Below are 26206 nucleotides of genomic sequence, written 5' to 3' on the forward strand. Positions count from 1 at the left end.
CAAAAGCATGCTTTCAAGATTCTCTGTGGAAGAATATGAGGGAAATGACAAAGATAACTAACACACAGGAAGGAACCGCCTCAAGGTGGAGACTTCTTGGGATGAAAGCAAGAACCCTACTGAGACTGCCCCATTTAGTACACGGTTGTTTCCACAGCAGGAAACCGGGTTCCTTGTTCCCCAGCTGGGAAAGGCATCACTGTCTTCTGAAGACAAATCCTCCCACCAATTTTCTTCAATTGTTTTACTATTCCCTGCTTATTCTTCCTCATTAGTTACTAAGCAGCTGGAGTGACAGTGTGTAGTGAGGGCTGGCACCTCTCTGGGGCTGAGCAGCCATGGGAGATCCCTGGCCAGTAGAGTTGGGGCTCACCAGCCAGGACCCACCACATTGCCCTCAGAGAGGCAGCAGGATAGGTCATGGGGACAGCCCCAAGTTCAGATCAGCCAGGTGATAAAGCAGGTCTGGGGTCAAGGCAGGAAGTTAGCGTGTGGGCTGGGGTCAGGGTGAAGGTCAGTGAGAGAAACCAGCGTCAGGCACAGCCCCATGACCGGTGGGCAGGTTCATAGTGAGGAGGCAGTGCCAGGGTCAGTCCAGGAGCCAGCCAGGGATCAGTGTCCAGGACCAGATGGACGGGGCATGTGGCCAGGCACAGGCAGGGCTGTGAGGCAGCAGGAGCTGGGGCTTGGGTGGGGCTGAGCAGCAGAGCCTCAGCCGAGAGTGGCTCCCATGGGACGGGGTTCAGCCCTGCCTGAGACCTTCACCCCAAGGGGTTGAACATCCAGCTGAAGGCTGGACAGAGCAGCCCTCAGATGCATTATCGTATGTTGGTTCTGAGCTCTGGCCCAGAGTAGGGATGCTCTCAGGGCTCTTACTGAGCTAGCTGTTGACTAATAACATGTTTGGAGTCCTGTCATTATATCTAACCTTTGAAGATACTGCTAGACCAACTGTTGCCTAAATACTGAGAAGCAAGCTGTCAACTAGGCAATTTACACAGTGGAGAACTTGGTCAGCCTTGACACTGCTACCCTTCCCCAGTGCTCAGGTACTAGCTAACATTCATGATACTGAAGGTTTATATAACCAACAGTTTGGTAGTGAGTACCTTTCCAGACTTTCTGAGGCTATCCAGGATACTTGTTTCTTTTCAACAAAGACAAACATTTTCAAACAGGACAGTTATTTCAGGAGTTGACTGTAACTCGCAAAAAAATACCCCAAACAAACCAGTAATTAAAGAAATTAAGCCTTCAACTGTGAAAAAGAATACTCCAAAAATAATCAGAAATTTCTCTTTTTACTTTTAAAATAAAGTATTGTGGATATGAGAAGATGTACTTTTCTGTAATTTAATTCTGTAAATTACTTTTCTGTAATTTTTGGTAACAATTTCAATCATAAAGAAGTCTAAAATGGTTCTTTTTCAAATTAACAACCAGCAGTAAGGCAGTTAGATACTAAATATTTCAAAAACAGACATTTTAGGAATTATATAAGAATTTATGAGCCACAGCTTAAACACTCTGTTTTAAAAATCTTACCATTTCTAACAGGAAAGAGAAAAAGGATTAAAAAGAAAATGCCACCTGTGCTTATACTCTGTTACAGTCTACAATCAAACAAAAACAAGATTCTTACCCAGACTCCAAAAGAAGATATGTAAATGAGGAAGAGTGAGCAACTCTTGATCAGGTTCCATGACAGTATGAAAAGGTAAGACTTCTACGTTATCATCACTGTTATTTACTTATCTCACATTCTCTGCTACATTATTTACTGAAGCTACTTCAGACCATACCAAAATCATAAAGCTAGATGACATAATGCTAATGAAGGCAGGATCTGAAGGCAAATTCTGCCACTGCTTTTAATCATTAGCTGATGTAATGAAAGCAAAATAGGTTAAAAACCTCTAGAAATGGTAAACTTTAATTGATTTAGGGAACACCAAAATGACTCAACCAAAAGCAAAACATTGCTTTGAGAGAAAAGAAAACAAGAGACTTCCCAACTTAAGAGTCTATCTGAACATAGCACAGAGAATTTACCAAAAAGCCTAAATATCCCTCCCCTTTTCCCCACCTCAGTAAATTCTACGTTAACATTCCCCTTAAAAAAAAAACATAAAACAGAGGAATATTGTCAGCATCTTATGAGTATGGCACATGAACATGCATTATGCCTGTTTCTTCACGTTGTAAGCAGAAAAAAATTGCATTCAGAAAAATCTTTTCGCAAGCAGTATTTGCTCTCCTTCTTCCAACTGAAACAGAAAATAACAATAGTACGAATTACTGCAGCTAAGAGCAATTTTTCTACAACAACAAAAATGGAAAGTCAATCTTTCATTTTCAGTATTAAGGATAATTAGACTAAGATTCTTTTTAACGGCTGGGAAAATCATAATCACAGATAATTTTTTGTCACATGGGTGTTCAAATACCACTTATCAGAACTTGATGAATCAGAGGGAAAAAGGAAAGCAACAGTTGTGTACATGTCTATAGGGCCTATCAGTGTGGAGATAAGAAATTACCTCTTGAAGAAGTACTATTTCTGACGCCACCTATGCCAGTAGATCTAATGTGCATATCAATTTCATGAATCATAAACTGTGTTTCAAGTACTTCAGATTAAGTACAGAAATAAAGGTAGCGAGTGGAAAAGATTTTTCATAAGAACAACTGAGTTTTACAGAAGGGGTTTTCAAAAACCCCACTGACAACTTCTTTAAAACTGTTTCAGAATAAAGATTCATGAGCTGTAAAAATTGTTATAGAAGCTGTTTTGTATTATTATCAGCAAAGTATTAAACCACACTGATGAAAATCAATGTGAGCTGTAAAACAGAGTAATAGTGCAGATAGGTTTACCTCCCTGCAAAAAGTACTATTTCATCTGACTTGTTATTGTTCCATAAAAAACCACTGTGAAGTTCAACCTTTCTGCTAAACCAAATTCTAAATGCCCATAAAGCAAGAGGATAGAACTGAGATTTGCATAAACTACTATTCAGCATAACCTCAGATTGACTGCACAGCTTTTCTTTGAGCATTCTTTCTTGAAAATCAATAGACAAAATGACCATAGAAGTCAACACACAAACCCAGTTTTCTTCACTGTTTTTTTGAAGGATGTGCAGTATTTCCCTACGTTTATATTCTCTCATTCATCAAAGGACTAGAAAGATGCTGAGGATCTTTCAGGAAATAAAGAAAAATAAAGGAGAAAAAAAAACTGAGAAGGAACAAGACATAGAATGTGAAATCCTTAAGCACTGGAAAAGGAAAGTGAAGTTTATATCAAAACCATTATATTTCAAACATGTTAAGGAAACTTACAGTATTCCTCTCTACTCAATAGAGTAAATTCAGCTCCCAAACTGAAGTACTCTGAATCACCTGTTAACCAAATATATGGAGAGAAATTATCTGCCTTTATCAGATATGCCCTCTAAAACAGTGGAAGTCGTCTGTACACTCAAAGGCAAACAAAACTGCATGATAACGTAGTTTTTAATTTAAAATTCCTGTATGATTTAAAGTGAGAGGAATGCAAAAGCACAGTCATATTATGCACACATGCATAAATACACTCAAATTGTTAAAATAGGTTAAAATACTTCCATACAGGCAACTTTTACCTCCACACGAAGTATGTACAGCTGGGGTTGGGGACTACAGATGTATATAAAAATGTCCAAGAGAGTCTCCTTGAACTATGTAACATACTTAGGCCCGTACTGGTCCCATCCTGACTTAACTTCAAAACATCCAGCTTTTTTTGTTTCCAGTTAGATGGTTTCTTTTCCCCAGGAGATAAAACATTTAACTCACTATTTGGCAATATCCACACACTAAGGTATGCTCTCTGCAAGACTCTTCCCTTATATATCCAACAGTCCTTCCAAAATAATTTCTAAATTATAGTGGTTAGTATGCAATACCTTTCAAAGAGCTGCAGTTACACATTACAGCTTCCGCCAAATTAATATTTTGTTTAAAACAAAAGCCTAGGATCCCTCATCCTATCCCTTCCTAGCCACATCTGCTCATCTTGCATTAGTTTTCATAATCTTCACGTAACATGTTAAAACCACAGAAATGGAACAGAATTTACCTGGCAAAATTTCAAATAAACTGTTATATTAGCTTAATTAGTGATTGAGAAAGAACAGGAAAAAGGCAAAGCTGCACAGGGTGGAAAAGTGAGTGAGAACACCCACCCCTCCCACACGTACATACATTTTTGGCACCAGCAACCTTGAGTAAGCTAAAACATGAAACTGCAGCCTTAATTTATGAGATTTTTTTTTAGTGTGAATATCAGTAAGCTTCGCCTGCATTCCAACCGAGACAGATGATGGCTTTGAATCAGAAGTCGTACAACATTATGTAAATGCCAATAGTTTAAAGGAAGCATGTTGCATTAAGTTTTTTACATCAGACACACCTTGTTCTTTAACAAGATATTGCTAGCTTCTCACATCCCACTAAATCATTATTTGGAATAGCAAAAGCTCTGGGAAATCTCTGGTGGCAGAAAAAAAAGCCAGTCAATGAAGGACACACAGAGTGAAGTGGTACAGACACACCAAGTGGCTCTGCTAAATATTAGCAGCTTCTATTACCACTCACGCACTCTTCTGAATGCTGTATTCAGCAAATGTATTTTTTTCTCCTCTGTTAATGACTTCAGCTTTACAAAATTTTCCTATGTGGTCTTTGGCAATCTATTTTTTGTTGCATCTTACTGTATCTTTTTCTAAAACTCAGAAGTCTGAAAATTAATTATGCAGAGTCCTCCTCAATGTATCAGAACTCCTTTGGACCAACAGGCCTATAATTAAGCAAACAAATTTACTAGTCATACTTTTAAATTTAAAATCTGAACACCAGGAGATAAGGGCAAAACATCTATGTCTACCATTTAACTTCTTTACCTTGCTTTTCTTACTTGAAAAGTACTGTAAGCCTACATGTTTTTCTGCTGGTCATTCTGTGAAACAGCCTCAGAAAGAACCAACCTTTTTCACTTTGCTCAATTGTAGAAAAAGAAATCCACTGAAAGTAGTGTTTTAACATTCACAAGCACCTCACCCTCACATAGATGTAGTCCTTCAATTTGACTCCACAGTGTCACACGATGGTTGAGGTCTGCAAACCCTCTCGAGTTTATCAGGTCCACCTGCCATGCTCAAGCAGGGCCATCTAGAGCCACTTTTCCAGGACCGTGTCCAGACAGCTTCTGATTACCTCTAAGGATGGAGACCCCACCACCCCTCTGGGCAACCTGTGCCAGTGCTTGGTCATCCACACAGGGAAAAGGTGCTTCCTGATGTTCAGGAGGAACCTCCTGTGTTTCAGTCTAGACCCATTGCCTCTGGTCCTGGCACTGGGCACCACTGAAAAGAGCCTGGCTCCGTCCTCTTTGCACCCTCCCTTCAGGTATTTACATACATTGATAAGATCTTCCCGAGCCCTCTCTTCTCCAGGCTGAACATTCACAGTTTGCTCAGCTTTTCTTCATCAGAGAGATGCTCCAGTACATTCATCATCCTGGTGGCCCTTTGTGGGGCTCTCTTCAGTATGCCCAAGTCTCTCTGGTACTGGGAAGACCAGCATCAGGCTCAGCACTCCAGGTGTGGCCTCACCAGTGCTGAGTAGAGGGGAAGGACCACCTCCCTCGACTTGCTAGCAATGCTTTGTTTCATGCAGCCCAGGAATCTGCCTTCTTTGACACAAGGACATGTTGCTGTCTCACGTTCACTTGGGCATCCAGCAGGACCGCCACGTCCTTTCCTGCCAAGCTGCTTTCCGGCTGGGCAGCCCCAAGCCTGCACTCGTCCCTGGGGTTGTTCCTCCACAGGTGCAGGACTTTGCACTTCCCCCTGTTGAACTGCATGAGGGTCCTGTTGGTCCATTTCTCCAGCCTGTCCAGGTCCCTCAGGATGGCAGCACGGCCCTCTGGTGTATCAGCCCCTCGTGCCAGCTTGGTGTCACCAGCAGACTTGCTGAGGGAGCACTCTGCCCTATCACCTAGCTCATTAATGAAGATGTACAACAGCATCAGACCCAGTACTGACTCTTGGGGTACACCACTAGTTACTGGCCTCCAGCTAGAATTTATGCCATGTCTCCTATCACCCTCCTTGGAGGATTGTCTTGAGCATAGTACTCACAGTGGACACACTATGTAAATCAGTGGCAACTCTTTTAGGATTCCAAGTGACCAAAAAGACAGAACTCATAACAGCAGTTACTTCAAAATGAACGGATTATGAGATCAATGCACTACCCTAAATAGTACATTAAATACAGTATTTACCATGTAAATAAGGCATTCTGATGTCCTACCTAATCTGGCTCCTGAATTCCTCCTTAATCAACGTCTCTCAAACATCCAGTTTCTTTCCTGAGAATTCAGGCACTATTACATATATTTGATGCACACACCTGATGCAAGAAAAGCCCTACACTTCTTAGCATGCTTCTTCTTTGGGTACCCTCTGCTTCCCCACAACTGAAATGTCAGAAGACAATGGACTTCACCAAATAAGTTTAATTATTTTGTGGCTCAGTCTTGTAGGATAATATCATACCTCTGTAATGAGCTGCCAAGAAACTTAGGTGCAAGCAATCCATAAAGAGTTATCTTATTTTTAGCAGCAGCTACAAGGTTGCTCCTGGAGATGCACATGCATCTGTAACAAGCCCTAAGCCATTGTAGATACTTATGGAAGAGCTTGCTTTGTTTCATAGAAGAGTAGCCTTTTATTTAGGAACTCAATAGCTATTTCCAGCTGAACTGCTCATTTTGGAATCACTCGCAGTACAATATGTATAAAAATCAGCTATATATAAATGTTTACGGGTAGAATTTTTTGAGGCTCTCCCATCCTTAAATGCGTATTACTTGCAGCTTACCTTTTGCTCCGTTGCAGACTCCAGCAACCAAAGTTGGTGAAAGAATGCTGAAGAAAGGAAGAATATGTACCCACCATCCCCTGAGCAACGGACATGGGGAAGGTGAGATGCACGCATGCTATGTACAGAAGGCTAGGACAAAAAAGCCCCACAGCTCAACCGTTTGGGGAACCTTATGCATGTACAACGGACAGTACACTGGCAAAAGCCCCAGTTACTAGCAAGTAATTTCTCTCAGGGTCAGCTCCAATAACCGTTAACTTCCAAAACACATTAAGACTGTTTCTTTAAAACAGACTTAAAATTTAGGTAACATATATAATTCTAGCACATACATACCGTACTCAGAATTGTTTGAGTAAAGAATAAATTGTGGTTCTAGATGTTTTTGTTGGAGGACTCCTGAAATATTTTATGTACATCCACGACTTGCTCCACAAAAAATGTGCACTAGAGGTTGATGTGTAAGTCACACCCTTAAGCTCCTGTTCTTGAGCTACAAAGACTATCCTTCAGCTTGTATTATCCAACCATCTTTTCTTAATAAAATGAATAAAACAGACACTCATACAAACATAGAAAGGAATCAATCTGTTCTTTAAAGTCCTGTTGGAAAATGAAGCCCAAAAGTAAATGGACCATTAAAAATGAATACAAAATTATTGCTGTGATGTCTGTCACAGCAATTGATTCTGTATCTGTCAATACAGAATTAATTCTCTTTATCATGTTTTCCACATTTACACAAGATCATTCCATGTCTGGAATGGTTAATACAGGACACACTCCTTCACTTTAACACTCAGCTTCAGCTTGACCTACTTTCACCCAATATCTACACTTAAAGCTTAACGTTACGCAGCCCATTATGAAAGCAAATAGCCATATACGGTACACATAGAGAAAACACCTTCCAATATTCACATACACTGCTAAATATATTTTGATCACTATAATGTTTATTTTATTAGTAATCTTCAGAGATGTTTATTCTTAGCAGTCTGTATATGAAATCTAATTCAATAGTAAGATTTTTCTTGATGCTTAAAATAGACAAGCCTTAAGTCCACTGCCCTTCTACACACAGTCACATACACACACGCAAAAGTGAAAACTACATATTCATGAGGTTTCCTTCCATGTATGTGAATAGAGAAGACAATTTGCATCTAAAGAAGACAATGACATGCTACAGGGCAGTGGTACATATCTGCCAGTGACTCCGTGGAAGATGTAGGTACACTAAAGTTGGCAGCTACAGAAATAACAGACATCTGTTCTCTTATTTTTTCCTACCCAGGAAAACCACAGGAAAGTAAGTCTGCTGTAATGCCATCACCTTCCATGCAAGTTTCTTGGAAAGGACTTTGGTGGGAATCCATGAACCACATGCACCATCTTACCATTCCATATGAACCCATATGCTGGCCTCCAAAGCACTGCAGGATCTTTTTATGTTAGGGTGATCTGAATAACGCATTCAGTTTGTGGTACGCATACTGGAACTGCTGGTCCAATTTATGTTCAGCATTGTCAGTCTGCAAGCTATGTAACTATCATTATCTTATTCTTCCAATACATACTGGTGGACACCTCACATGAAGATACACATATGTAAGTCACTATGAAATCCAAAGGAGCCAACTATGACAGACACGATATCCTGCAATCACATGAAGCTCCACAAAAACTAATTTACACTCATGTAGGGAGGTAGTAAGCGTTTAATACTAAAAGAGTTCCAATTTTAACAATGTCAGCCTAAGCACTAATTTACTATAAGAAACAATTTTAACAGCTCTAATGTTAGGAAAAACAACTATTCAGCAGTCTTCCTCTGCCCACGTAGAAACATGTCAACAACATATTACTTAAGCATCTGGCAGATTTTGGTGTTATACACATCATAAACTATTTCAACACAAGTATTTACTTATTGATAAAACCTATATAAAATTACATTCCTGATGAACAACAACAAAAATATCCCAAGCCATAGATCTGCATTTAAATTTTGCCGCTAAAATAAGACTTCTTTTCTTTTATTAAGTATCTACACAATGCCATATACAAAGATGAAGGCATCTGGTACCAAAAAAGAATAGATCGGAAAGGCAAATTCTTCATGACAAAACAGTCTGAAAAAATAAAATGGAATAAAACCCATGTTATATTCCTTACTACCACCTTTGCCAACATTCTTGTGTTTTCCTAGTGTTTTCTGGTCATGTTTTAAAAGGAAAAAAAAAGCAAAATGCCTAGCTTGCATACTATGTATGTCTTCTGCTGATTTGTAGAAAGAATCTGCCCATATTAATCATCTTTTCATTATCAGAATGCAAAACATTTCTTGGACATTCTTTTGAGCCTTGAAATAAAAAGTTGACTCAAAACTCTAAGGAATAACGTCTATTCTTTCCCCCAGAATAATTTGCACAATGTGGACAATGTGTGTGTAGACCATATGCTATTATTCACCTGTAGTAAAACACATATAAAGACAACACACCAATTATTTTATTTTCCTTAGAGAGAGGAAAAATGCTGTATGAATTTTTGCTGCACTGTCATTGTAGAAAAAGTGACAGTCAATCTCATGACTATTTTAAAATTTACAGTAGCTTTGACTTGTAAGTCACTGATAGCCGATTGAGGTCTACTCTCCCTGGTTCCTCTTCACAACATTTCACTCCTTTTTAACATTTTGTTCCACTTAAAGTGGTGGAGGCTAAAATAGCTGGGGGCAATCACGAGCTACTTCACAGTACCTCATTGTGCATTGGACACCTTCAAGAGTCGTCTGGACAGGATGCTGGGCCATCTTGTTTAGACTGCTCTTCCTAGAAAGGTTGGACTAGATGATCCCTGAGGTCCCTTCCAACCTGTGGTTCTGTGATTCTGTGATAACTATAATTCTACAGAAGTATTTAAGAGCACAGACTCTGATTCTTACTCTAATTTATGCTGCGGTTTTTCTGACCTGTGAGCATATGTTCAAGTAAGGTTTATATTTGGCAGCCACATCCTATGAAAATACTGTAAATTGAAAACATTTCTATTAAAGTCACACCGAATGCACCAATAAAAACAGGGGGGCTGGACAAGATCACCTCTAAAAGTCCCTTCCAACCTAAACCATTCTATGATTCTATAATTAGAGGCCTACACAAATTTGTAATGCACAGTTTTATAAAAAATAATTATTACAGAGTATTGGAATTCCAAATCTGGGGAAGCAGTCAGAGTCCATAAAAAATCAGGATGTTACTTCAACAGAAAAGCAATTTACTACTGCAATCCTACCCAATTCTAGTAAGATTTTATTATTGTGCTGTATTAACATCTGATTATAAAGCTTCTGATAAAGACACTGAAAAGGCACAGTGCAAAGCCCCAGTTTTTATAAGTGTTCCGTAAAGGTGTGACTTAGGCCCATAATTCTACAGAACACTGTCAATCCTTTGATTTTCACATGTATATACAAAATGTTAGCAATAAAATCTGGTAAATCCAAATAATCTTTGCTGAAGGTTGCTTTCATTGAAGTAGTTTATTTTCCTAGTCATCAGTTTTGGTCAAAACTCCTTCCTCTGAAATCTCCCATTTAATAATTTTCCCTCCCCCCTAAAAACATACTTTTTTACCTTTTAGTAAGAATTGATTACTTCCATCTCCCGCTTCATAAATTTCTTCTTTCTACTTCCTACTGTTTCAGTCGTGTTTGATGAGGTAATTCCTTTTGCTCAATTTGCACCCCACACAGCGACATGGTGCTCTCTAATGTTTTATATGAATGTACAGAAACCAGGAATGAACATGCAAATCAGATGCCCATTTAATATTTCTAGCACAGATATTTTTCATTAAGAGATTGCTCAAAAATGATACTTTGTTTACTAAAATGGAATTCATATACTTGATAAAATATACTTTTTTATAGGTTTGAGCAAAAGCTAATGCTTACACCCTTTAAGAGGCTTATCTTCCAATTTTATTCTAAAACTCATCAGGGGAAGAACTACCATAAAGACAAGACTGAACCAGAAACATTCATTAGAGCAGATTTTTAATGCTATAGCTTTTAGAAAAAAGCTAGAGAAGGCTTTGGTCACTGGACATAAAACAATCTTTGTTACTCTTTATTCAGGTAGCCTCATATGCCTCTGTTATTACAACATACTTTTAAGAGATTTTTTGAGAAAAAATTCCTCTAAATTTTAAAAGTAGTTGAAATACCTGAAATTATACATAAATCTAATTTAGTACTTCGTTAACACGAAGAGAAAATTACTTTTCTTTTTCCCTTTTCTTATTAGGATGCAACTCCTTGACAAGTAAAGGCCACCATTATGGAAGATGTATTCCTTTTGTTGCCTGACAAAAATATTGCAACCCTCTATGCTACAAAACCTTAAAAAGCAAATCCTCTAACACCTCTAAAATCTGAGGAAATAGGAACATAACTGAAATGCATCTCTTGTATTAAGAAATGAAACTCTTGTTACCAAATACCAATAGCTGCAGGCTTTTCTTCAGATTCCAGAATAAAACTAAAGAGCCTACTAAAAATCTGCCTAAATTCTTCTATTATACTAAAACAGTACTGCCAATTTCCCTGACATATGAATCACAGGCCTTCTGTCTGCATGATCATAATAATACTGACTGGCAAATAAGTGGCAAAAGATTAATTTCATGTTTACGCAATAAATACAGTAATTTTCTGTAAGTACATCTTTTACTTATCATAAATCCTCACTTCTCACTGTGGATTTAATTTCCTTGAAGAAAATAAAAGATATATTTTAAAATTTAAAAAAGCATATCTCAGACTTTAATCATGCTCATGAGGATTACAGCTTTGGGCCAAAAATCAACATAGAGACATAACCGCCAGATGCGAGGGTACCACACAAGTAATTCACAGTGGGACCCTCTTTGGAGCTAGAGACCTAGCCAGGTAAAATTGTGATAACTGAATCACTCACTGCTAGAGTCTGTTTCTTCCTTTCAGCTGAGATTTCTGCTCCTGAAGAGCTGTTTTCACGTCAGACAAACGCAAGATGATCTTTCCAAAAGGCAGCACCAATTATTGCAGTTGCTTCCCTTTTCAGCACCTTAATTTTTTCCTGTCACAAGATGAGAATCTCTAATTAAGTGACAGGACTACTTTGTGTTCAGCCTGAAAGCCTCCTTGCTAAGTTTCTTTGCTTCTCTCCAACTTCTCTCAGCGAGCTTAAGAAGGCTTGCCTGAAAGCAAGGCTATTCAGCAACCTTCTTCAATTCCTCCATGTCAGCCTTGCTGGCCTGAGAAACGCACTGCCTGCACCATGAGCACGTGTTGTCTACAACAGTGACCTTCAGCTTGTTTTGCAAATCAAAGCAAAACCAAATAGAACACCTGCAAAACCAGTCAACACTAAGCAGAGCCAAAAACCAGGAAAACAACTTTTGGTTAGCTTTACATGGATAGGTGTATGTTAATTAATTGCTAAGAGAGACAGTATTATTCCTGTGATACTAAGAAGCTGAAACATGAAGCAGAGACACTGTTTATGCTTTCCGTCGTTGAAAGCTGAGATCAAAAACTTCTAAACACAAACTATAGCTCAAATAGGTTCAGTGGCTGAAAAATCAGGGTCATGTCAGATTTTTATGAGTACATTTTCATGAAAAGAATCTCTCTACCTTTATCTTCTCATTTAAATTTATCTCTCTCCATCATTTCTTTCAATTTCTAACTCATTAACATACTCATATCTTGCAAGACAGCACCAGATCCACATGGAATTCTCATGTCATTTGCAAACTTATTCAGCAATATTAGAACCACTACTACAAAATACATCTTTTTTAACACTTTTATTCACCTCACTCAATGTTATTTACAGTTCATAATTTTCCCATGGACAGAAAATGTTTGAGGCCATATCATAGGCTTCTTTATCACATCAAAATAGATCCAAGATTTTAAAATGAAAGTTACTACCAACAAATACATAGCCTAATCCTTCTGATAGACTAGTGGGTTTTCTTTTTTCATGACCTCAGAATTTGAATTTACTACAAAGGATCCGAAACATTGCTGAGATGGTGTCACAACTTGTCAAGAGCACCTGCTATTACTCTTCCATGTGGGCACAAATTATGCTATAAGCCAGAGACTAGGCAGAACCAAGGAAGACCTGGGGCAGTAAGTGAAAACTATTAGTGCCCGTCGTCATCTCCTGCATTTTACCAATTGGAGAAAAATGGGCAGCCAGTAATAGATGAATAATGCACATCAACTCCTGGCTACGTGGCTGGTGCCGTCGCGAGGGTTTTGGCTTTTATGACAATGGGACATTCTTTGTGAACCATAGCCTGTTAGGGAGGGATGGAAACAACCTCTCTGGAAGAGGCAGGGAATCTCTGGCAGCAGGTTGGCCAACTTGGTGAGGCAGGCTTTAAACTGAAGGACTTGGGGTGAGGTCCAAAGTGGCCATGCCAATGCCATCACATCCAATGGGGGAATAAGCCAGGCCAACCAGAGCAGCAACAAAGGTGCCTTAGCTGCCTCACAAGACGACAATCAAAAGACCAACCACCTCAAGGGTGTGCATGGCTATAGTGGGTCCTCATGCACCCCTCCAGGGAAACCTGCATGGTCAATTATCTCTCTGAAATGCCTGTACACCAACGTATGCAGCATGGGGAACAAACAAGAAGAGCTAGAGATCTGTCTGTGTGCAGCTGCAGGGCCACGATCTGATTGCAATTACAGAGACAAGATGGGATAGCTCACATGACTGGCATGCTGTCATGGATGGCTAAATGCTTTTTAGAAAAGACAGGCCAGCAAGGCAAGGTGGGGGAGCTGCTCTTTATGTGAGGGAGCAACTGGAATGTATCAAGCTCTTCCTAGGGGTGAAGAAAGAAAGAGTCTAAAGCTTGTGGGGAAAAATTAAGGAGAAGGCATATATGGGTGACACTGTTGTGGGCATTTGCTACAGACCACCTGATCTGGAAGAGGAAGGCCTTCTACAGACAGCTGGAAGTAGGCTGACAACCGCAGGCTCTGGTTATCATGGGGGACTTCAACCACCCTGATATTTGCTGGAAGCGCAACATGGCAAGACATGCACGATACAGAAGGTTCCTGCAGAGCATCGAGGACAACTTTTTGACACAGGTGGTGGATCCAATGAGGCCAGATGTGCTGCTGGACCGTACTCTAACAAACAAAGAAGGTCTGGTTGAGGATGTGAGGTTTGGGGTAGCCTTGGCTGCAGTGACCACGAGATGGTGGAGTTCAAGAATCTGTGTGGTAGAAGCAGGGCAGCAATTAGGATTACAACCCTGGACTTCAGGAGAATTAACATTGGCCTCTTCAGAGACCTGCTTGGAGGAATCCCATGAGTTAGGGCTGTAGAAGGCAGGGAGGTCCAAGAGAGCTGGTCAATATTCAAGTACCACTTCCTCCAAGCTGAGGATCGGTGCATTCCTGTGAGGAAGAGAAGTGAAGCAAAGAAGCCAGGAGACCCACATGGATGAGTAAAGAGCTAGAAAAACTCCAGTGGAAGAAGGAGGTTTACAGTATGTGGGAAGAGGGACTGGCCACTTGGGAGGAATATAGGAACGTTGTCAGGCTATGCAGAGATGCAACGAGGAAGGCCAAGGCCAACTTGGTACTAAATCTGACAAGGGATGTCAAGGTTAAGTAAGAAAGGCTTCTTCAAATACATCAGCAGTAAAAGGAAGACTGGGGAAACTGTGGGCCCACTTACGAACAAGGTGGGTGCCCTGGTGATGCAGGATGCAGAGGAGGCTGAGTTACTGAATGCCTTCTGTGCTTCCATCTTTACTGCTAAGGCTGGCTGTCAGGCATCCCAGCCCCCAGAGGAGAGAGAGAAAATCTGGAGAAAAGAAGACTTCTCCTTGATTGAGGATTGAGGTTAGAGATCATTAGGCAAACTGGATCCTCGCAAATCCATGGGCCCCAATGGGATGCACCAGTGAGCGCTGAGGGAGCTGGTGGATGTTCTTGCCAAGCCACTCACCATCATCTTTGAAAGGTCATGGAGGACAGGAGAGATGCCTAAGGACTGGAGGGAAAGCAAATGTCACTCCAGCCTTCAAAAAGGGCAAGAAGGGGGACCCAGGAAACTATAGGCCAGTCAGCCTCACCTCCATTCCCACATAGGTGATGGAGCAGTTCATCCTGGAGGTCATCTCCAGGCACGCAGAGGAAAAGAAAGTTATCAGAAGTAGCCAACATGGATTCACCAGAGGGAGATCACGCTTGACCAACTGGATAGCCTTCTACGATAGCGTGACTGGCTGGGTCGATGAAAGGAGGGCAGTGGATGTTGTTTACCTTGACTTCAGTAAGGCATTTGACATTGTCTCCCATAACATCCTCATAGGTAAGCTTAGGAACTGTGGGTTAGATGAGTGGACAGTGAGGTGGATTGAGAACCGGCTGAACAACAGAGCTCACAGGGTCGTAATCAATGGAGCAGAGTCTGGATGGAGGCCTGTCACTAGTGGTGTTCCCCAGGGGTCTGTGCTGGGTCCTGTCCTGTTCAACATAGTCATCAATGACTTGGATGAACGGACAAGGTGTACCCTCAGCAAGTTTGCTGATGATACCAAGCTGGGAGGAGTGGCTCATAAACCATAAGGCTGTGCTGCCATCCAACGAGACCTGGACAGGCTGGAGAGCTGGACCGAGGGGAACCTCATGAAATTCAACAAAAGCAAGTGTAGGGTCCTGCACCTGGGGAGGAACAACCCCATGCACCAGTGCAGATTGGGGGCTGACCTGCTGGAAAGCATCTCTGCTGAGACAGACCTGGGAGTGCTGGTGGACAACAAGTTGACCATGAGCCAGAAATGTGCCCTTGTGGCCAAGAAGGCCAACAGTGTCTTGGGCTAGATCAAACGGAGTGTGGCCAGCAGGTCAAGGGAGGTTATCCTCCCCCTCTACTCTGCCTAGTGAGGCCACATTTGGAGTACTGTGTCCAGTTCTGGGCTCCCCACTTCAAGAAAGGCAGGGAACTACTGGAGATAGTCCAACAGAGAGCTGCCAAGATGATCAGGGGAGTGGAGCATCTCCCTTATGAGGGAAGGCTGGGAGAGCCGGGTTTGTTTAGCCTGGACAAGAAAAGACTGAGGGGACATCTCATCAATACTTATAAATATCTAAAGGGCAGGTGTCAGGATGATGGGACTAGGCTCTTTTCAATAGTGCCCAGTGACAGGACAAGGGGCAATGGGCACAGGTTGGAACACAGGAATTTCCACCTGAATATGAGGAAAAACTTCTTTCCTGTGAGGGTGACAGAGCAGACAAACAGGCTGTTCAGGGAGGTTGTGGAGTCTCCTTCTCTGGAAATATTCAAAACCTGCCTGGATGCAGTCCTGTGCCTCCTGCTCTAGGTGTGCCTGCTCAAGCAGCACATTTGGATGAGATGATCTCCAGAGTCCCTTCCAACCCCTACCGTTCTGTGATGCTGTCATCCAGAGACTAGGACTACGTTACTACTAGTAGAATAGTATCAGATCTCCAGAGTGAAACAGTTGGTGCTGAGGACCTGAAACATACATTCTGGGGGAAAAGCAGTATTACTGAACTCCCTCCCATCAGCAGTTGTGCATCTTCCTGGCATTTTTCAGCTGAAAGGAGTAAAGTTTGAATCCTCAGAGACTGCTCAGTGATGGAAACATAGCACCCTATGTGGCACTGGGTAGATTTGCTTCAAAGGTGTATTTCTGATCCAAGCAAAGGCAGTAATGCAGATATATCAAAATAAAAATGGTATTCCTTACTTCCTTGATAATTCTCTTTTCTAGTAGTCAAATTGAATCATATCCACAACTTACTACAGATTTCTTAAACGCAAAAAATATATTTCAGAAAATTTAAAAAATTCCACAACATGAGGTCAAAGTTATTAGAAAGTTAAAATATATTTAACATGGTTAAAATAGCATTTCTAGTAATAAAGTCCTTGGCTATGTATTGAGGTTACTCAGGGGCTTTATGTACCAGTCATTCCATTGATAATAAATTGAAGAACATATCGTGCATTTTTTCCTAAAAGATTATAAATAAATATGAGAGACTTTTCCATTAAGGAAATCACCTGCAGATATCTTTTTAATGCCCTCAGTTTTTCTAATTTAAATTCTATTATTACAGTGTCATTAAAATTCCAAGCAGGCAGATTTGGTCTACATGAAATGGGACGTGGGACAGGCCTTTTGTGGCACAATTAAGAACGTTCCTTTCAAGGGCAACGTCACAGAAGGTGAACGCTAATGCTACTAATATGGTAAACGAGGATGAATGGCTGTGGGAAGGAAGGAAAGCAAAAACAAACTACATAGCATCATTTTTTTCTGTTAAGTTCTCTGTCATATTTAACTTTCACTTTCTAAATAGGTTATTGCAGGGACAGCAATTTGCATAGAAAGATTAAAGATAGCATGAAAAGTCAAAGACTGCTTTGCAGCTATAATACGAACAAAGAAAAAACAGTCTTCGCAGATGTCAAATGATTTTTAAGGAAATGATCAAAGATATTCTAATAGCATACAATGCATAGAACACCCCCAACACTAGGTGTCAGAGTGCATATGCTATTTCTGAAAATAACTTACGATGTCTCTACTTGCCCATATGAAATGCAGAGCTCCATGCAAATTACAAAAAAAAGCTCATAACACTCTTTTCCTTGCTCTGAAATACTTTCTCCAACCACCAGTTTTTATCAGAGAGGAGAACTAAATTCATCATAAAATCCTAGCTCAGACTGAAAGGTATTACAAAACAATTTAAAGATTTTAAAAACAGCTGCTCTATAACAATTTAAATAATCTAACTAACACCCTTTCCAATACTGTCTTACTTGGTTCAAATTGCTGGTCATGAAGTACACTATAGTGTACATAAGTACACTATAGACCGGTTTTAGTTTACACAAAGTGTAAGCAGCTATTGGACACAGATCATATTCCATAAATTCTTGAAAGTCTACATACAATATATGTAATAACTATATTTTTAAAAACCCTATACAATAAAGTTTCCTGTCACCCAATACTCTTCATAGCGCTAACAGTCAGTATTACCATGGAAAGCCTTTCCATTGCTTCACATAACCTATCAGAATGGAAGCTGAGAAGTCCATCAATCCTAGAGGAAATACTCTTGAATATTAAGACTGACACACACCAGACAAAGTCAGTCATATGAAGAATTGAGCCTGTGTGACTAGATTTTATGGATAGATGCCATTACTTGCAACACTTTAGGAAACCTAGTAGTCAAAGTAGTTCTTTCTCACTGCAGCTCAAATGAACCACCCAGTGGTCATAAACCTAGCACGATCCTAGAGGAAATACTGATATTTCCACTAATTTTAGTTAATACTATGACTAATTTGAATCAAGAAGTCCAGAGAGGAGTGGGCCCACTGCATTTTATTCCTAAAAATAAGCAAACCAAAAAACTGACTTTGAAACCAGTGGCAGTAAGAAATCTAAAAAATCTGTGTTAACAATTGTCCTCCCTCACTTTGTAAGGAGGTTATGATACATCTGAATGTAGTGGTAGTGGTATGGATTCAAGCCCTCAAAAGACCCACCAAATAGTCATACATGTCTGCATGGTTCAAGGGATTTTAGACTATCCCTATGTGCATTTTCACCTGAAAGGACATGAGATCAAGTACAGTAACGGAGAAATGATCAGGAAAGTCATTTGGGTCCATATTTCTTCCATAGAGTATTTGACCATACATAGTTACACAAAACTATGCATAAATTAAAATGTAACTTTATAAAAATCCAGTATAAAATGAAACAAAAATGTCAGGAATATGGAAACTCCCTGTCTTCAAAGTAAACAACAGAGAATGAAGAAACTGTGCTTTCCAGATGATGTTCTCATGTTTAATCTTAACAGAGAATAACTAAGAATAAGTTCTGTTATCCTTTAGTATGTATTAACATACTGCACTATAGTTTTATATTTGCTAAAACAGGGCTGCTCTCATGAACATTATATTAAGGCAGAAAAAAAAAAAGCCAGGAAGCAGAAAGACTATTAAACTTTTAATACAAATATGGTATTATATATCAAAATCCAAATATTCACACATCAGAAATAATGCCCTACGCTTTCTCATAAGTTCTACAATGAATTTATGAAATGTTTTACATTCAATAAAGTGTCAATTTGGTAATCAGCAAGACATTAACATAAAATGTGTATAACAAAGCCCCATGCTTTAAATTTTAAAATTACATATAATAGGTAGCACATTAATTGTAAAAAAAATCATGTTAATTTTGAGAAAGGGAATATGCTATGCTTTAATTTCTTAGGATTATTAGCAGAAAAGAACTAGGACATGGGAGTAGGAATATAACTGAAATATAAATTGTTATGCTTCCTGAAGTTTTGTAAAACACAAAAGGTGCTTTATACATGCCTGAAACTAGTCTTTTTTTTTAAAAAAAAATCAAGGATAAATGGATAAATTTACTTATAGTTAAAGTGCAAAGATTTAAATGGAAAAGAATTGGCTTATGAATGAAATATCAACTAAGTAGATACTACCTGCAAAACTACTGCAAGAAGCCAAGGAGACTCTTAAGCTTTCTAAACAGTGATATAGTTTAATAATTCCATCCATTTTAATTTCCCTCCTGAAAACAGCTTACTCATTAAAAAGAGAATTTTAATTCAAATTTGCAATGACACTGGAAAGACACTAGCTTATTCTGTGTCTGTATGACTTATATCTGATATATAAAACAGAGACAAAGTGGAGTTGTCATAACCCTTCCAAATTTCATGGAAACTCCTCCACCTAAAGAATACCATTTTATCAAAAAAATTTCTTCATCACAACTTTATGAGCAATGAACTTCTACTACTTTCAATTAGGAGTAGTGAAATCCAAATGGGAAACCAAAAAGAAAAGCAGGAGGATATTTTGTGAGATGCTGAATGCCTTTCTTTCAAGGTAGTAAAGATTTATTATAAGAATCAGGGTGGAGCATTATTTTAAAGGAATGTGTTGCACAGAGCAGAGAAGGTTGGAAAAGCTCAGAAAAAGAGTCACAAAGCAAGCAAGAATGAAAAACCTTCTGAGAAGTTGCATAGGAACACATTTTTAGTAACAATACAACCCCCCTAAATTCTTTTGTTAACTGGAGTTCTTGGAATGTATGCATTACCTTAACAACAGGATTCAGCAGAACAACACCTGATTTCTTTGTAATAACTTGCTTTGTTGTGTAATGATGTTCTATAAGCTGAGGAATAGTTGGAAACCCAGTTCCTTCAAAACGATACTGATTCTGTATGGAGGTAAAAGAAAATAATTGTTGGTCTACAAGCAATATTTTGAACAAGAAACTGCAAAATTGCGTCACCAAGCTTCCCTCGGTAGTAATAAAACAAAGAAATGTTTGCTTTTACAGAATTAGATTTCTTTCCTGATCTATTTAATAGCATTTCTACTGAATTAAATGGAATGATAGTTAGGAATATGATAAATTAATAAACATAAAATTACTGGATCAGTCATTTCAGGCAACATGATAAGATTTTATTTAAACTCTTAATTTAAAGAGATAGGACAGTTAAACTTAAAAGTCTGACAGAGTGAAATAAAAATATTATAAACCAGAAGAAACAACAGTAACTTCCTAATGACTTAAAGGTCTACGAATTACAGAAAGCAACCTAAAAAATAAACATCTCACAATCAAATAAACAGGATATAAGCAACACTGTCTTACTCGGATCTTACTGCATTTACCAATGTTTGATAAAATTAATAAATCCCTGGCACAGAGTATAAGATGCATGATTGGTCTTTAATAAACAGTATATACCAGAAGAGTCTATAGCAGCTAAAAACAAAGGCAAGTCATGTATAATTCACAGAGAAGCTGGGCAAGACAAAATTCCTCCTCTCCCCCACCTCATGAATTTATTTCTATTTATATACATAATTTAACACAATTGAAACAATTAAGTGTCTTAATATTTTCTTAGAGGCGTGTAACATTTTCTTAGCAAAGACTGTTACGACATATCATTCTTTTAGGTGTTAAGGGGAAAAAAATGTATTTTCATTGCTTATCTTTGCCCATACACTTGACGGGGAAAAATATAGTAGACATGTTTATTTCATCCTCCTGAATGTCTTAAATTACACATTGCAGCTAATTAGGAAACAGGATGAAGTCTTGTGCCTATACGAGACTCAGCATCTACAGTTAGAGAACTCTTTCCCCATGAGAGGAACTGCCGTAAGTCAGCCTGACAATGGCAACAATAAACAAGCACTGCAATAAAAAAAACTCAAAGCACAGGCAGTGATTCAAGTTCATTTACACAATTGGGTAATGAAAACCTCTACCACTGGCTTGCAGACTTTTTCTAGCCCTCAGGGTTAAATTCCTTGCACAAATCATTATAAGTTTCTCTTGCTTAGGGGTTAAGGCATTAACCTCCTGAAATGTGTTACCGCTGTTAGTAATGACAGACTGGTCATGTCACCTATTTTTAACATTCCTGGTTCTCTATGATAAAAATGTTTTCATATTCTGAATACTTTTTGTTGTTTATTTGTTGTTTAACTTCATTCACTTATTAGTGACTCACCTTTGACTGACCAGTAACACTAGCTCTCATTCTTTTCAAATAAGCTCCTTCCTATTTTTGTGCTGATGATCCATAAAACCTTATGTCCTAAGAGTCTCCCTAGCACAATAATAACCAGTAGTGCCTACTATTTCCTCATCTCAGACTGAGCCACGTGCCCATCTGCTGCCATCTATGTAAGACCTCCAGGGCAAACAGTGTTCTTTGATTCTGTGTATTTACACAGGATCCTGACGATTAAGATCACTAACGAACAACAATTTGAAAATAGCACAGCCTCGCATAGCAGGAGTGAAAAACAACAGTAGCCTTGTATGACAGCAGTGAATTTTGACGCTTAAAGCTGAACAATGAACTTATTTATCACACACATAGTTTTAGTAATATTAGCCTTTAAAATAACAGTAAAACCAGAGAGAGGACACTTAACACAATTAAAGGACCACAGTTAAAATAGGTATATGTCCCACTCTGCCCTTCAGTATCTGATTCAGATGAAAACTGGTATATGGAAACCAAGTTTGGCCTCCATATGGGGACCTGTCAGTGATCCAAGAGCATGATTTGACCATTCACAGAGACCTAATTCCACATTGTTCATACTAACGTACTCAAACAAACAAATATCCGTCACACTAAACTCTCCTCAAACTTCCCCACCAAAATGTTAAACAGTGACCCTCTTGTTATATGACAGTCCCACCATCCACTAACTCCTTTTTAGAGCTTAATAAGCTTTTTCTCTTTTTACTGTTAATGCTTTTTTTTCACAGTAAATGCAGAAAATTCACCCCACAGACATGCATAACAAGTCCTGCATTTCTTTAAGAAAAAAGTTTTAACTTCCATGATTGTCAAGCATATCTGCCACAAATGAATCCCAGGAGCAGATGAACATAATGAGCTATTCCTGAATGTACAGGCAGACAGATCTAGTGACCTGACAATGTCTGGACTGTCCAAGCTATGCAATATTAAACACTATGAATCTGACATTTCAAGTGCAATTCCTAAAAGAAAGTAGTGAAATTACAGAAACAAAGATAGCATTTTACAATTATTTTTTTAAAATAACAATACAAAAAAGGGTCAGCTTACAGGTAGGGGTGGCATCCAAGTAATACTTATAAAAAAGACCTCTCTATTTTAACTGAATTTATAGTCCAATCTACATTTTTTGAAGATCTACTTGCCACATACAATGATTTACGCAAAATTATTTCATCCTCACCAAGTATACAATGAGCATTTATTTCTGCTGGGTTGGGATCACAGAGCTCCCAAGCACCTTGTAAGATTTGGTGTGTCTGGGTACAGGTAATTTTACTGCTCTTATTTTCTCATTCAGCACTCTGACACTTCAAAATACTTTAAGGTCATAAAATCAAAATAAAATAAACACTGACTTCATGTAAAGGTTCACTTCTACAAGGAAAATTCTAGGAGAAAATTAATGAAAGCTCCAGCTGGACAAGTGTCCATAACCATTGATCCTATAGAAGCCCTCCAGCTTCTAAAAAGTTTGAAAAATACACTGCCCCTCATTAAAAAAAAATAAACCAGGTACACAATATTGACTTCTCCCAGGCATGCTGCATCAGGTGGGGATTTGGATGAGAAAGTTCCCTCAGTGTAAACATTGTTATGCAACTAAATTTGTGTATTTTTCTGTATATGGGAGATTTTATCACAAGAGACTGAAATATGTTTTGGCAGCATTACAGAATCAAAACTAAGAATGATTTGCTGCTTTGTCATACTTCAAGAAGAATTTCTAGTAATGTTATCATAACTGTCATGAATGACTTTGAAGTCAAAAGTCAAAGTAAAAAGCAAAATACATACATTAAAAAAGTAATGCATTAAGAAAAATAAAAAGAAATACATTGGATAAAGGAATATAAAAATTAACATTCTGTTTAAAATGACCAATTTTTCCCAAGTTAGAGCAACACGGGGATCAGTTCTGGTCCTTAGAAGCATATATGCTGTGCAACATCCACAAGTGTTTGTGTTATACTGAACAAAGCAATATCCATAGGGCTAGAAATAACATAAGCTTCTCCAGTGTAGCAGGGGCTTCAATTCCCAAATATATAGAAACCAGCATAGATTATTTTTTCATCCAAAAATGTTTCTATTTTTCAGGAAGATTCAATGGAATCCTTACAGTCTGAATTAAAAGTAGCCTAATTAGCACCAACTATGAAAATGCATTTAAAAATAAATAAATGTACATGTATAAATCAGTAGTAGCAAGTTCTGGATTTCAAAACATTTACAGAAATATCTTGGCTTTTCAGTATAAAAGATGCTGAATAACCTCATACTTCATATTTTTCTTTGGTTTCCCAAAATGACCTTTTCCCCAATTTCATCACTGACAGAAATACTTCCAACTGCTTTCCTATTTTCATACAAAGGCTAAAGCAAATTTGCCATGCAGATCCTAAATTGTTTAGCTGAAATTATAAACTTTCTAACATTGAATATTCAGTACTGTATCAGAGACGTACATCAGCATATTGTATGATAAAGTGTCTCCGTTGTCCATCTGAAAACACAGAAAGGACATATTCACCAGGTTTCCCGTGGCTCTCTCGCACCAAGAAGTCTCCTTGCTGTTTTAACAGCTCCTGGGCTTCTATTCTTGGAATTGCACCATGATACCAGTCTTGCTCAGCCAATGGTTTCTCAGTGGTTGATATTACATCAAAGAACTTGGGAAAAATAGTGAAGAAAAATGTTATTATAACAGTACATTTTTAGAGATCACTTTTACATGAAAAGCATGATAAACAATAATTTTTATTTCTTTATCTAAATAATGTATTTCTATTAACAAATGAAATCAAGGCTCTTACATTTACACAAAAGGCATAGTGATCACCTTCTTTTCTATTAAAAATTAAATATACAAAAATTAATTATACCTAAAAATTAATATACAAAAAGCAGTTTATGGAAATGTCCATAAACCATGTCATGTTTTTCACTTGGCCTGCTATTTTTCCTAAGCCACATGACCAACTCTTTCTCACACATTCTGACATGCTATTAATAACAATTCAAAATGAACCATTTCTTTTTCCAGGCAGAAACTTCTCAGACATAAAAACATAGGAAATGGATTTATACAAAGCATTTGAACTGGATAAATTGTTTTCAAGAATTTGTCAATTGCATCCCAAATCAATTAATAGCTCGCTGAGACATTCTTCCTAGCATTTACACTGTAGCATAGAACATACACCTGGGTGTACTGTGCTTATGAACTTTAGCACAGAGTTTCTGAAGGCACAAAGATTGTAAGAAATTATTTTCACTGGCTATAAATGGAAGGTAATGAGTTTTATTCTACAATTTCACATATTAGTTTTAACAAGCTTACATTGTTTAAGAAAATGCTGGGGAAAACCTATTATTTTTTTAATGATCACTTCAGATTTATTTGTAATGGCTAGACAGACAAGCCCTTACTTAAGCTATATGTCATTCAAAATCATTAGTGCCAGAGCTCATAGAAATTGTCACTGCCAGAGTGACAAAGCCCTGAACAAAATAACACTGAGCATATCATATTGCGAGCTGAACAGATACGTGAATGTGTCCCAGGCAAGCCTGCTGAACTGAATATTACATAACAGCCTGAAGACCCACACCTCAGTTAACCACGATCAAACAAATACAAACATAGCATATAATTAACCTCTGAATTAACCTCTTGTACTGCTCTGCCCTGATTACAAAAAAAGGGTTTTCTTCATATCATCAAGGATGATATCACATTTCCCTTTTGGGGATGGGGAAAGAGAAAGGAAACTCTCCATTGGTACATGCAAGGGAAAAATTTGACATGGTGCAGCTATGGGCATGGTGGAGGCCATCTGCACATTTAAGGTCTTCCTGGGTTGATACTTAGGTTAAGATAATTCACCTAAGCAAAGCACTAGGAATAATCTCAGAGTGGGAATGAGTAGACTCAGGAAAGGGAATCTACTCAGAACTCCTTGTTTCCAAGTATGTGTAAGTCTTTAGCACTTTCACAGTAAAGTTTCTGATACAAAAAATACTTTTTGTCCATGGGTCCCTGGGGGCTTTTCTAAGTTATACCTCAAAAGGTCTAGTTTAGTCCAGGATACTGATGGAAAACTGGAGAACATATGTAAGAGCCTGACAGAGCCTCATATTCTTGGACATTGATAGTGGGATCTAGAGCCCTGGGCCTGTATCAGGGATCATTTCAGACATGAGATTTGAGGCTAGTACTGTAACCAATAGACTCATCATCAGAAAGAGCAATATGTTCTGTTACAGATTTTGCTCTATTACAGATTCAGAGCTAGGAAGGGCCATGAAGAAATAACAACAGCTTGAACACAAAGCGCAGTCAGGGTTCTTAGGAGCAAAAGACATACTCCAAGGTACTGTGTTTATCACCACAGTGAACTACTAAAAGCCCAAGATATTGTTTGGCCAAGAAGGTAGTCATATATTTCCATTTCATCAACAGTTAAATTATTTCTCAGATCAGAGCTGTCTACCACTGTTAAATGACACTAACTCATTCTCTTTCAGAAACTTCTAAAAGTAAGCTTTCAAAATGTT

At 38.5% G+C, this 26206-nt stretch overlaps 1 protein-coding gene across 2 annotated transcripts in view; it reads right to left on the reverse strand.

Annotated features, from left to right (window-relative positions):
- FER (FER tyrosine kinase) overlaps positions 1-26206 on the reverse strand; it is a 200701-nt gene that overhangs the window by 76953 nt on the left and 97542 nt on the right. The window contains exons 12-14 of one of the 2 annotated variants that reach the window (XM_075079859.1): positions 24115-24318; positions 20161-20283; positions 11251-14229 (exon numbers count right to left, since the gene is read on the reverse strand). In XM_075079859.1, the coding sequence (XP_074935960.1) occupies positions 13951-14229; positions 20161-20283; positions 24115-24318 (606 nt within the window). In that variant the 3' untranslated portion in view covers positions 11251-13950. Of the gene's footprint in view, positions 1-11250; positions 14230-20160; positions 20284-24114; positions 24319-26206 lie in introns of those variants that run through there. The other variant, XM_075079858.1, reaches the window with a different exon arrangement.

Source organism: Phalacrocorax aristotelis, chromosome Z, assembly GCF_949628215.1.
Source record: "Phalacrocorax aristotelis chromosome Z, bGulAri2.1, whole genome shotgun sequence".
Lineage (NCBI taxonomy): Eukaryota > Metazoa > Chordata > Aves > Suliformes > Phalacrocoracidae > Phalacrocorax > Phalacrocorax aristotelis.